Source organism: Cnephaeus nilssonii (genome assembly GCF_951640355.1).
Source record: "Cnephaeus nilssonii genome assembly, chromosome: 13".
In the NCBI taxonomy this organism is placed as follows: Eukaryota; Metazoa; Chordata; class Mammalia; order Chiroptera; family Vespertilionidae; genus Cnephaeus; species Cnephaeus nilssonii.
Window position 1 is genome coordinate 39,029,086 of NC_137084.1, and position 14,330 is coordinate 39,043,415.

A 14,330-nucleotide genomic window follows, 5' to 3' on the forward strand; every position below is an offset into this window, starting at 1 on the left:
GCCATACTTTCAATTGATAGCCACAGTACCCATACCTTCCTATCTCTTTTGGCATAGTTCCCATTTTATTTTATTCTATTTCTTCCACTTTTTAGACTGAGACAAATATGATTAGTTCTTCACATCCATTTCAATAATTTATAACATGCTGAGGCTGGAGAGCTAAACACTATGGTTCTCAGGCTTTCACTTATGCTTAGGTTCCTATATCATGCACTTTTATGAGACTTTGATTCAAACATAAGTCTCATGCAGAGGAAGGCTGAGTGTGGAATGTTCATTTAGTTGATGTGGATTATGGCCAAAGTTGGGAAGCCAGCAGATTCTAGTTCATTAGCTCTGAGAGAAAGCAGTAGCCACAGCTGCTTTTTCTATTATTATTGAAACAAGGGGGTTTGAGGGATTGTTCCTGGGGGTCAGCCTGAATAAAGCCTCCTACTTCAGCCATGATTTTATAAAAACCAATTCTCTTTCTGCTTAAACTAAGGTGAATTCCGTTATTTGAAACAGAACAGACTGATGCAATCACTGTGGGAAAATTATTATTCATCCTGAATCTCCGTTTTCTTGTTTAAAAACTGGGAATATTAATAACATTTTATAGAGCTGTTGGAAGCATTAAATTAGATAACATGTGAAGTCTTTCACACATAACAGGCACACAACTGATTGTTATTCTCTGTCTTCTGCAAGGAATTGCTCTTATGTATTCACAGATGTCTTTATGGCTCTAAGGATAGCAGTCCTCACATTTTTAAAATAGAAATTACCTTAGTCATTTGAATGATTGGGGTGTTTGGGGATTAAAAAAATTTAAAGTTAATAATAATTCAAAGGTTTCAGGCATGAGAGATTGAATGGATAGTTTAACTAGTCCTTAAAGTATCTGGAATTAACCTAGAATTCCAGTGTTTCAGCTACTGATAATTTATACTAATAAAAAGGTAATATGCTAATTAGACCGGATATCTTCCAGAAGTCCTTCTGGACAATGCCACGGTGGGGAGGGGGGGGGGCGAAGCAGAGGTGGTTAGGGGCAATCAGACAGGCAGGGGAGCAGTTAGGGGGCAATCAGGCTGGCAGGGGAGAGCAGTTAGGGGCAATCAGGCCAGCAGGGGAGAGAGGTTAGGGGCAATCAGGACGGCAGGGGAGAGCGGTTAGGGGCAATCAGGCCAGCAGGGGAGAGAGGTTAGGGGCAATCAGGACGGCAGGGGAGAGCGGTTAGGGGCAATCAGGCAGGCAGGCAGAGTGGTTAGGGGTGATTAGGCAAGCAAGCAGGTGAGTGGTTAGAAACCTGTGGGATTGTGAGAGGGATTGGGCCTAAACCAGTAGTCAGACATCCCCTGAGGGGTCCCAGATTGGAGAGGGTGCAGGCCGGGCTGAGGGACCCCCCCACCCTGTGCATGAATTTTGTGCACCAGGCCTCTAGTATAATTATAAAATCAGTAAATCTTATTAATATTGAAAAGCAGAGCTCTTTATAAGTGTACATAAAAAAATATCACATAAACCCCTACATTAGATGAATGATGGAAAACCAGGTAAATATAGTAATAACTATTTTTTCTGTTAAATTTTATAAGTATTTCATCTAATTTTATTTTTAATAAAGGATATGAATTGAATGAATAAATTGATGTACTATTTATAACTCTCTTATGTATTTTTATAAAAATAAATTCACAAATAAAAAATTATCTTTGTTCTTACTCATGAATTTTAGTCCAGAAAATAAGCTCACATAAATGCTTTAAAACACTCTACCTGTCAATGTACTTATGTTTGTTAATCTTATTTATAAAAGAAAGGTATTTAACAGGGTACAAAGGAAAATCTCCAAATATTGTACAATAACCTTCAGCTGCTGACACCACTCCTGCTGTTTTCAGAAGAAATATATACAGAGGAGATGTTGCAGGCACAGACACATTCTGTCACACATTGATTTGTGTCATCAATCTCTTAATCGGTGAGCAGACCTGAATCATATTTGAGACACAAGGTCATTTCTTGTTCCACTGGCCCAACTCTTTGACTTTTGAAAAATCTGAGCAGTCTCCTTATACTTTCCCCCAACCTACAGTCTAATTATGGCCCTCACAGCCTCATCACTCTGATGATAAAACTATGACAGGAGACATGGAAAGATTAAATTAGAAGTAAGAGAAACTTTCAATCTGAGGCTTAGCCATCAGCTACCTCTCCTTTGCCTTGTCTCCTGCCTTCCTTTGCTTTTGATCCTTGCGCGTATTTTCTTCTTGGATTGCTAAGCATGAACACTCCTCCTTCTAAACCTCTTTCTCAGGTTATTCTCAACAACTATTCACATGACATGCAAAAGAGAAGAGCCATGCAGAATGACCCAAAAGGAAGAGACAAGTTCCCTTAAAAGATAAAAGAGCCAAAATTGGCTACATTAAACTTTATCGGCCAAAGTTCAACTTCTTAGGTCTATGTGCAATTGTCTACCTTCGATGCTTAGGAGTACACTTCTCTTGGGTGGAGGGAGTGAAGCGAAAGCTGTGCTTTTCCCTAGAAATTAGTATGTACTATTAACACTGCTAACTCATCTTTTTGTGTATTTTAATCCTCTTACCAGCAAGCCCTCTGAATAACATTAATGCTTTAAAGTAATAGGTTATGAGTTATAGTTACTTCCCAAATGACCACAAATAAGAAGGAAAATCAAGACGTGAGACTAGAATTAGAATCAATCACCAGGGTGATTTGCCATGAAACCACTGCTGTTCTGTTTCTCCATCTGATAATGATATAGTATCATTTCTGTTGACCCTTGGAGATCACTAGGGAAATGTCTCTAACTTCTTTGTCATTGTTACTATTCAAAATCCTAGAACAAGATCCCCAAGGATGTGTCATTTAAAGAACAGGAGTTATCTCTACTGAGCAGTGGGCTCATTGCATCTTGGACCTCTCCAGCTCTCTTGTTATTCCTGGTTGAGGACTCTTGTGAGGAGTCAACATAAAATCAGTGGCAGAAAAACAGAGAACGAGAGCAAGAGAGAAGGGAGTAGGAAGAGATAACATTAAATAAATACAGAGAAAAAAATTAAAAAAGAAAAATTTATCCCATCTTGGGCTTTTATCATCCAACAGGGGCATCCAACAAGCCAAAAAGTAACTTTTGAATATTGGATTTAATAGTGTAACCATATATATAAATTGAGGTGATGTTCCCTTTAATCAATAGCAAAATCATTTTTCATTTTCCTATAAGCCATCTGGACCCCAGACTCTTTCCCAGATGATGAGAATCACAAAATCATGGAACTCTTGAGTTTCACAGAGAAGCAATTTTCCAAGACTTAGATCAGGCTATTTTAATGTCTCTCCTTTCCCCCTTTTCCCTATTGCTTTCTGTCACATATCTGCAACTCCTCTCAGGTGGAGCTACAAAGACTCATGGTGCAACAAAGGGCATATTCTTTCGAACACTCTCCATAGATCTGACCACTGGACAACTGTAACAAGGTCTCTAAGCCAGACTCAACCAAGATGACCTACTTCACTCAGGTGACTAAAGAGAAATAAACAGGTGAGACATCTGATATTATTTAAATGTCACAAATAATTTGTTTATTGAGTGCCAACCATGCATCAGGAACTGGGCTAGACATTTGATATAAGACAGACAAGCTGAAAATAGGATAAAGTTGGTATTTTTCAAGGAATTCACAAATCTAGGAGTGGTGACAGGTAAGGAAACGATACATGTTAGCATAAAATGATGCTCTCCAAGGTCTAAAATTTTATAAGATCAGATAGCCAGGGGTGATAGGCTGGAGAGTGTGATAGTGGGGCTGATTAGAGATAGTTTGATAGAGAGGATAAGTCTGAGTAGGCATCTGCCACGTGACAAGCATTAGAAAGAATTTCAGGTAGGAGACAGAGTATGTGTAACTGCATAGATAGAATCTTGAATAAGGATGTTGTAATGAAGAACTTCAAATTCTTCAGTGTGACTTGAGCTTGGGTTGAGTATCTGACAGGAGAAAAATATTAGCATGAGGAATGTGATCACCAGGCACCAGCTATGAAATGTAAGTAAGGAGTTTAGATGAACAGTAACCACTGAAGGATTTGAACTGGATAGTCAAAGGTTCATCTTTATATTTTAGCAAAATTACTCAGTCTAGAGACAGGAATACTATTTCGTATCTCTACTTATTGTCTTAAATGGACAGCAGGCCTTTTGCCAGTCTCTATACAGGTCCCAGCCTCTTGCAGTGCATACTTACACTACTAGTATCTTTACTGAGACTTTAGCTTTTGATTTTCCTTTGCATCTTCTTTCCACCCTAATTATACAAAACCACTCCCATTATTTGCACTACTCTCTTTGCTCTCTTGAAACTTCCTCTTCCTTCATGATAAAACCTATCTCCCTCCTGTAGCATCTTCCGGGGAATACACATCAGTTCAGCAGGTGAGACCCTCCTCTGGCTGAGCCAACAGGCTCATCATAATAAAGACCTTCAAAGTAGTGACGTGGGCAGCAACGGGGTGGAACACACCACATCAGTGGCTGGATCAGAGGTCAATGTACAGTGGGGGAGGTCATGTAAAGTCAGACTTTAGACACAGACGAGTGTAAAAAGCATCACAAATATCAGGAAGTCTTGATTATAGACTTGGGAAGCAAGTTGCTCATGGAAAACTACACAAACCAGGTTTTGGAACTTTAGACTAATCACAAAGGCTCAGATGGGGTGTAAAGGCTAAATTCAGAAGTGAGGAGTTTGGATATAAAAGACTGGAATTAAAAGAAAAAATGATTTTAGTATGAGGATGAGAACCAGGGATCAGGAGAGAAGGCAAGACAGTAAAGAAACAGAAAGAGCAGACTACGAATTCACAGTGGCAATGAGCAGAGAGAGAGGAGGAAAGCAATCCTTAAAGACGGAGGATTATAGCATAGTAGAGACTGACAGTCTTAGGTTATAATACCATCTCTGCCAATTTTTACTTGTATAAGTATAGCCAAATTATTTATCTTATTATCTGTAATATGGGACCAATAATATGTTTTATTTTGTTGTTGTGAGAATTAAGTGAGATAAAGTATGGTAAGCAAATTCTGCCATATGCTAGGTACTCAGTAAATGATGAATATTTTATTATTGAACAGATTATAGACAAAGGCAGAGATGAGGAGCAAAGATGATGAAAGCGACGTAGGAAAACTGGGTGAGTGTTCAAAAGGGAGAAAGTGTAGGACAGTAGTCCTAAGTAGCCCTCAAGTTACAAAGTACTAACAACTTAAAGTTTGAAGAACAAAGTAAGAATCTTAATCTAAAAGGAAGCTTGGTTAAATTAGATAATCTTGTTTTCCACATGTGGTCAGTGTGATAAGAGATATTGCAGGACATATTGTGTTGGAAATGGGGAGAATTAGGAAAAGGTGAGAAGTAAGAGGGCTAATTATATAACATCCTTCAGCCTTGTCTCAATCCATTCACACCACCCATTCTTCCTAATCAAAATGCAAATCATTCATTCCATCATTAGCTTTTATCTCTTTACTCTGTACCTGTGCATTTGCTATTTTCTCTTCTTGATTATTTCTCCCCCTCCAAAACTTGAAATGCTTCATTTCAGTTCAAATGGCACCTCCTTGGTGAAAGGATTCTGGGCTACTCTGACAGAAAGAATTATTCTCTACTCTCGGCTTCCGGTACTCAATATTCCCTTTGCAATGCTTATTATGTTATATTCCAATTCTCTGATCCCTTCTCTGTCTCCTTTACTAGATAGTTCCAATGTCTGTTTGTTGTGGTGTTTTCTTGCTAGGGTTAAAGGTATGGGGGCTGATGTGAGGGAGGGGTCAGGGAGTGGCAAACTAAAACGAACATTTTAAAGATGAGAAAGACCTGTCTATTACCAGAAAGGTAGCAGCAGTAGAAAGTAAGCAGTCAAAGGTAAGCAAAGAAAGTGGTTGATAGATTGTACAGTGTTCTAAAGCAGATACAAAGTAAAAGAATATTTTCAGGAAAAGTGATTAAATTGATTGGCCATCTTTGGAAGTTACAGAAAATGACTCAAAAGAATCTGGTAGGGGAATTCTTAAAAAGCCAACATGATTACAGCTGCTTAAAAGGACATGGTGATCTGCTCACCATCTTCTCCTCCACTGCTTCCTTCCCTGATTTCATTTCTCCCTTCCGCTTACCCTGCTCCAACCAGACTGAACTCCTTGCTGTTCCTCATGCTATGCCTCAACTTAGGGTCTTTGGACTACCTATTCCCTTTGTCTGGAAAGCTCTTCCACTCAATAGCCAGATAGCTAATGCCTTCTTCGTGACTCCGCTCAATGAGGTTTATCCCTAAGAGCTATTTAAAATATGAGCCAGCCACTACTCCATGTCCTCATTTTCCTTAACTTACTCTATTTTCTCCAAAGAACTTACCAATTCCTACATCTATATATTTATTGTGTTTATTCAAAGTCTTGAGAAGGATTGTATTTACTTGTATCCCTCCATTGAGATGTAACGTCTTAAGATTAGGACTTTTGGTCTGTTTTTGTATCCTTTGTTCAATGAGCTATTTCAAGCATCTGGAATAGTGTCTGTCACATAGTAAGTGCTCAATGAATATTTATGAAAAGAATGAGTTTAATATACATAAAGAGATGGGATTTCTGATAGAGGAATTTCCTGAGAAATAAGATGTAAAGCAGATAGTACATTCTTAAAAATTCCTTCACAAACTTGTTCTATAATGGTTCAGATTTATGCTATGTGCTTCCATACACCTCTTGGGAAAAAATGACCTAAGAGAGATGTTAAAATTAATTAAATGATAATTCCATTTAGTGGAAAAATAAGTCAACTTTGAGTTCTATATCACTGTGGCTATTTCTCCAGCACATATAACCAAGTACTATATTGTAGACCTGGGAGTTTAGGCCATAATGTATGTATAAATCAGAAATAATAACTAAACATTGAGGAAAGTCCACATCTTATTCTTCTTCACAGTTCCTGGATTCTGCATTTCCCTTTCCAGGTCATCTGTCTTGGTCTCCTTGAAAAGAATGTTTCTCTTTTTTAGATCAATTTTATTTATAATCTCAAGCTAACTTTTATTCCTACTTTTCTTTTTCTTCTATCCCCACTTGTGAAGAAAGTGTCTTTTAATTTCAATTCTCTCCTTAGGTTCATATTGTGCCCTGGGAAGCCCAGGACCCTTAGATTCTTAATGTAACTTGTCTTCAAGCAGTATCCATAATAAGGAGGAGTTTCAAAGTCAAGAAGTAGGTAGAAGTAATCAAGTACACTTCTTTCTTTGCAGTAGAATATCTTTGAAGAGAATATAGATGAATGCACAAGTTAATTTAGAATCCAATAAAAACTTCTATATGTATATATACTATATCCACAGGGTGGGGCAAAAGTGAGTTTGCAATTGTTCATATGAAAAATAATACAATATCCTACCTAATAAAATAGTAATATGCAAATTGACCGCACCTTCGCTACACCCAACCCACGACCACCAGCCAAAGCCACGCCCACCAGCCAATCAGGGTGAGTATGCAAATAACCCAACAAAGATGGCGGTTAATTTGCATACGCTGAGGGAGGGAGGAGTGAAGACTGAAGACAACTTAGAACGAAGAGGGAGGAAAAGCAGAAAGCAAGGTGGCTGCCAGAGGGAAAGCCCGGTCGGGGTAGAGCGGGGCGGAACAGGGCGGAGCGGAACGGGGTGGAGCGGGGTGGGGCGGGGCGGGCGGCAGTGGCGAGCGGGTGCAGGTGCGGCGGCCGCAAAGGCAGTGGCAGCGCACAAGGCCGCAACAGCCGCTTGCAGGATTCTTCCTGCAAATGGGCTACTAGTTAATAAATAATAATATAAGAATAAATTCTGTTTTATGTACTCATAACTATAAACCTACTTTGCCCTATCCTTTAGATATATATATATATAGCTATTATATATGTATATATATATATATTTTACATACATAGTATATGTATCTATAATATTATATGTATTAGTTACAGATACTTATGTATAAATATATTATTAGCATTATTAGGAGCCATCTGAAAAGTTAAAATGTGTTTAATTATTCTAAAAGGGAAGATATTTCTTTATTCAATTTTTAAGCTGTGGCCCTGAAAATAGGCAGAGAATTATTAACCTCCTTTGCCATATTCTTCCAAAGACTTCAAAAGGCTTACAACATAGTGGAGGAGTAGGCCAAAGTCAGCAATTCTCCTAGCCAGGAGGGTCTCTTCCAGGTAATGTTCTGTTTTTATTTTCTCCAGATTTTGAACTTCCCTGCTTCCTGGACCATCCTTGATATTTATTTCAGTCATCACAATCCCCTGCTTCCCCTGAAATCTTGGCATATGCTGGTAAGGAAAGTATTTACTGCTAGTTCGACTGAAGACCCCTTTCTGACCTAGATCTGAAGGCCTGAACCCTGAATCTGACATCATGATTGTTTTGAGATTCTTTTTTAAAATTTATTTTTCAATTACAAGTGACATCTATACTAATAAAAGGGAATTTGCTAATTAGACTGGACGTCTTCTAGACAAAGCCACGGTGGCGGGGGCCGAGGCAGAGGTGGTTAGGGGTGATCAGGCCAGCAGGGGCGAGCAGTAAGGGGGCAATCAGGCCAGCAGGGGAGGGCAGTTAGGGGCAATCAGGATGGCAGGGGAGAGCAGTTAGGGGGTGATCAGGCCAGCAGAGAAGCAGTTAGGAGGCAATCAGGTTGGCAGGCAGAGGTGGTTAGGGGCAATCAGGCTGGCAGGCATAGGCAGTTTGGGGCGATCTGGTAGGCAGGGGAGAGCAGTAAGGGGTGATCAGGCCAGCAGGGGAGAGCAGTTAGGGGTGATCAGGCTGGCAGGGTAGCAGTTAGGGGTGATCAGGCTGGCAGGGGAGCGGTTAGGAGGTGATCAGGCCAGCAGGGGAGCGGTTAAGGGGCAATCAGGCCAGCAGGCAGAGTGGTTAGGGGCGATCAGAGGGGAAGGCAGAGGCAGTTAGGGGTGATCTGGCAGGTAGGGTAGCAGTTAGGGCCTAAACCAGCAGTCGGACATCGCCCAAGGGGTCCTGGATTGGAGAGGGTGCAGGCCAGGCTGAGGGACCCTCCCCTGTGCACGAATTTTGTGCACTGGGCCTCTAATAAAATATATTAGTTTCAGGTGTACAACACAGTCATTCTTAACTTTGTATCTGTGATGGGTTTATTTTCAGTTCCTGTTCTGACAGCTGATTTTCGGAGAGATCTTGTGGCATCTTGTGACCCCAGAGCCATACCAGAGGACCAGATTATGGCACTAGGGTTAAGTTAATAATAAAAGACCTGTAGCCTAAGGACTCCTTTCTGCTAATGTTGATCTCACTCTTCAATTTGGTGTTACTATCAATAACTACTTTGTCTTTTGGTGTCGTAACCATGTGGAAGAAAAACACCACTTATATTAGTGAGTTCATCCTGCTGGGTTTCCCTACTTCCCTTTGGCTTCAAGTTCTGCTTTTCCTCCTCTTCCTCATCACCTACTTGTTTGTGCTGTTGGAGAATTTATTCATCATCATCACTGTATGGGTCACTGGGTTTCTGCATAAGCCCATGTACTATTTTCTGGGTACCCTGTCCTTTCTGGAGACCTGGTATATATCTGTCACAGTCCCCAAGATGCTGGCTGGATTCCTACTTTGTCCCAATACCATATCCTTCCTGGGATGCATGACACAGCTCTATTTCTTCATCTCACTTGCCTGTACTGAATGTGTGCTGTTGGCTGCCATGGCCTATGACCGTTTTGTGGCTATACGTTGGCCTCTTCGATATCCAGTCCTGATGACCACAGGATTTTGTGTTCAACTAATCATGAGTTCCTGGGTGATTGGATTCACCATTTCCATGGTAAAAGTATACTTCATCTCCCAAGTTGCCTTTTGTGGTAATAATATCTTGAACCATTTTTTCTGTGATGTGTCCCCCATCCTCAATCTGGCCTGTGTGGACTTTTCTATGACTGAGATGGTAGACTTCGTGCTAGCCATAGTCATCCTTGTGTTTCCTCTCTCAGCCACTGTCATTTCTTATGTTTTCATTTTATCTACCATCCTGCACATTCCCTCAGCCAATGGACAGCGAAAGGCCTTCTCCACCTGTGCCTCTCACCTTATAGCGGTGGTCATCTTCTACACAGCTGTGATCTTCATGTATGTTAGACCTCGGGCCATTGCTTCATTCAATTCTAACAAATTGATATCAGCCATATACACAGTCTTCACTCCCATGCTCAACCCTATCATCTACTGCCTGAGGAACAAGGAGGTCAAAGATGCCATCAGAAAAACCATGGCAAATGGTCAAGGCCTTTTCTTGAGAGATTCTCTTTGCTGAAGAGACTCAGATATTCCTTCTTTTCTCACTGTTTGACTTAACCTCAAAAAACACCTTCATTTGGTGAAAGTCAGCAATTACAAAAATAGTGATATAGTACAATAATTTAGGGAAATCCCCTTTTCTGTCAGGCCTTAATTAGTGCTTTCTTTTATAACACAGTGAGTGAAATAATCAGAACTCCAAGTTATATATATATATATATATATATATATATATATATATATATATATGTGTGTGTGTGTGTGTGTGTACACACACACACACACACACACACACACACACATATATATATATCTTACCTAATAAAAGAGAAACATGCAAATTAACCATCACTCCGCTATGCCCACAGCCAATCAGAGTGAGTATGCAAATTAACCCAACAAAGATGGAGGTTAATTTGCATATGCAGGCGCAGAGTGGCATGAAGCCTGCTATGAGGGGAAGGGGGGCAGTGGCGGAGGGAGCTACTGGAGTGGTGCTCCAGACACAACTGAGGACTTGCCGGCTCCAGCCGGCCCAGGAGCAGGGACTTGCCTCCCACTAGGAATTAAGCCCGCAACTCAGGCATGTGACATGACTGGAATAAAACTGTGACCTTCTGGTTCATAGGTCAATGCTCAACCACTGAACCACATCAGCCGGGCACTTTGCAGTATTCTTTATGGAAAATTTGTCATGGCTTTAGTTCTCTTCCTTTGTTGAGATTTCTACATATATGATATTTTGGATGTAATACTCAGAGGCTAGACCCTAAGCAAAGCTAGTGACAATTTGTCAAAGTCCACTCCTTCTCAGGTAAGGAAAGCATTGATATTAGTAAGGAACCAATTTTTTTTTTTCTTGGATGGTACTTAGTCTAGATATACAGGATTTTCCTGGGTTTCCCAGAAGATTCCCCCTTTTCACTTGTTATTTTTATTTTTGGAAAGGTGATGCATTATTCTAAGAAGTAGTATATGCTTTCCTTTAGTTTCCCTTTTGGATGAGTCAATTAAAGAAATACGTTCTACCAAGAATTTAAAGATGACGGACATACTAATTTACCCCAACACTTTGGAAACCACTTTTCATAAGGTTTAATTGGGTTATTGATTTATCTACCATATTTTGACTTTATTTACCTTGTAACTACATGGTCTTTCCATTTTGTATTATTTTTATATATGCAGAAGAGATTGTTTTAATTTGGCTTTGCATAGATTAAGATAATTTATAAACTGGTAGTTTCCAATTTATCTAAACCTATTATATCTCCTGGCCTTAACTACTTTTAGCCTAAACACTGTATGTTTTCAATGATATGTAGCATTTTTCTTTAATCAAAAAGTAGTGTTATGGGTTATGACCCTCACATAGGTAAAAATAATACAAATGTTTTACACCTTGGGATTCTTATATAAGGATTATTTTATATGTTTTTGCAACAAAAGGAAATTGTAATATTTATACAGTGTCCAAGTGAATAAAGATCGTGCCTAAGGCTAAAAACAAAACAAAACAACAACAACAACAAAAATGCTTTACCTTGAATCATGTAATTTCTTACCCCAATGTTAGACTTTTCTAGTCTTTTTGTAAAAAATAGCAGTGTTATTAGATATATACTTTGAAACCTTTATTAATCACTAATGGACAATTATTACTATTTTACAATATTAGTTTTTAATATTCAAATGCTTTTTAATTTTAGGTAAGCTGTCTGGAGTCATTTAAAATCAGAACATCAAATATCAACTATATTATAACCTGACAATCCTTTTCTGGTCTAAACCATCTGATTTTTAAAGTTTTTTTTTTTTAATATAGCCATTAGATTGTTTGTTATACAAATCCTCTGTGTCCTACTTATCTTCTATTTTTCTTGATAAATTTAAATTCTGAGAGGTTTATCTTATTGTTTCTATAACCATGCATTTTATCTCTCCTTTTATTGTTATGGGTTTTTTTATTTTTATTTTTTAAATTCTTTATTGTTTAAACTATTACATATGTCTCCTTTTTCCCCCATTGACCTCTCCCCAGCCACTCCAACCCCCCACCCCCCAGCACATGCCCTCACCCCCCTACTGTCTGTGTCCATTGATGAGTTTTATTTTTATGTCTTTACCTTAATACTTAAAATATTTTACTCTTAAATGTTTAAAACACACAGAAACGTAGAGAAAAGAGTGTGACAACATTGTCCACAACTCAAATTTTAAAAATTGAAGATTAAAACCTGTACATAATTTGATTTTATAATTATGTTACATATTTAATATTGTACTTCAATTATAAGTATGTCATTTTATTCATCATCAGAGGAGTGGCATTCAAGAAGGAAAGATGAAATCACCTTTAGATGTATAGAAATCTTTAAAAAGGGAATGAATAGGTAAAGGTTTTCCTGTACCAGTGAACCAGAAAAAAGTAATAGATAAATTTTCAAAACTGAAAATAGCCTTTGCCAGTTTTTCTCAGTGGTTAGAGCATTGGTCCACAGACTGAAAGGCTGTGGGTTTAATTCTGGTCAAGGGCATATACCTTGGTTGCAGACTCTATTTCCGGCCCTGGAAGGATGCATGAGGGAGGCAACCAATAGATGTTTCTGTCTTACAAAGATGTTTCTCTCTCTCTGTGTCTCTCCTCCTCTCTCCCACTCTCTCTAAAAATAAATGGGGGGGGGGGGGGAAATATATATATCCTCAGGTAAGGGCTAACAAAAAAAAATTAAAGCAACAACCTGAGAATAGCAGAAAGTTTCCCAGGTAATTAATTTGGTTAGAAACCATCTTTAGGTAAAATTTACCTTCATATCAGCAAAAAATGTATTGGCTGTATAAGTAAAAATACAACCAGAGAAATGAAGCCTGTTGAATATATACACTGAGTGGCCAGATTATTATGATCTCTGAACGAATAATAATCTGGCCATTCAGTGTATATCCTATATAATAAAAGGCTAATACACAAATTGTCCCCTCAACCAGGAGTTCGACCAGCGGGCAGGCCGGCCAACCACCCATGTCCCCTACCCCTGGCCAGGCTGGCTGGACCCCACACATGCACGAATTCATGCACTGGGCCTCTAATATCCTATCTAATAAAGATGGAATATGCTAATTGATCATCACTCCATCACAAAGATGGCTGCACCCACAGCTGAAGCCAAGTTCCCATAAGGAGCCTTATGAGCAATCAGCAGGGACCTGAGGCTACGCCCTCCCAAGCCCCCATAGGGCTTGACAGGGGACCTCAGGCCACGCCCCCCATCCGGGCATCAGCCTGGGGGACCTCAGGCCACGCCCCCCCTGGCAGGGCTTCATGGGGCACCTCAAGGTGTGCTTTCCGTCCTGGTGCTGGGCTAGGGGACCTCAGGCTGTGTCCCCCACCAGGTGGGGCTTAACAGGGGACTTCAGGCCACATCCCCCACCCCAGCACCAGGCCGGGGGACCTCAGGCTGCACCCCCTGCACCAGCACTGGGCCAGGGGACCTGAGACTTTGCCCCCCTGCCTGGCGGGGCTTGACAGGGGAACTCAGGCAGTGCTCCCCACCCAGTGGGGCTTGACGGGGGACCTCAAGGTGCACCCCCAGTCCTGGGTCGGGGGACCTCAGGACATGCTCCCCACCCAGTGGGGCTTGACAGGGGACCTCAAGGTACACCCCCAGTGCTGGGTCAGGGGAACTCAGGCAATGCCCCCCGCACAGCAGGGCTTGATGGGGGACCTGAGGCTGCACCCCCCTGCTGGTGGGGCTTGACGGGGGACCTTAGGCTGTGCCCCCTCCTGGTGCTGGGCCAGGCGACCTGAGGTTATGCCCCCCCAGCCTGGTGGGGCTTGACAGTAGACCTCAGGCCATGCCCCCCACCCAGCGGGGCTTGACAGTGGATCTCAGGCTATGTCTCCCACCTGGCGGGGCTTGATGGAGGACCTCAAGGCACACCCCCCACCCCGATCTGGGCTG

The 14,330-nt window shown here is 40.7% G+C and overlaps 1 protein-coding gene across 1 annotated transcript; it reads left to right on the top strand.

Moving 5' to 3' along the window:
* Positions 1-9,427: 9,427 nt before the first annotated feature.
* Positions 9,428-10,367, top strand: LOC307109052 (olfactory receptor 6B9-like; the record flags this gene model as incomplete). The annotated part of the gene is given in 2 exon segments (XM_079787565.1): positions 9,428-10,347; positions 10,349-10,367. Coding segments are annotated over 2 exon segments (939 nt in total).
* Between the last annotated feature and the right edge of the window lie 3,963 nt (positions 10,368-14,330).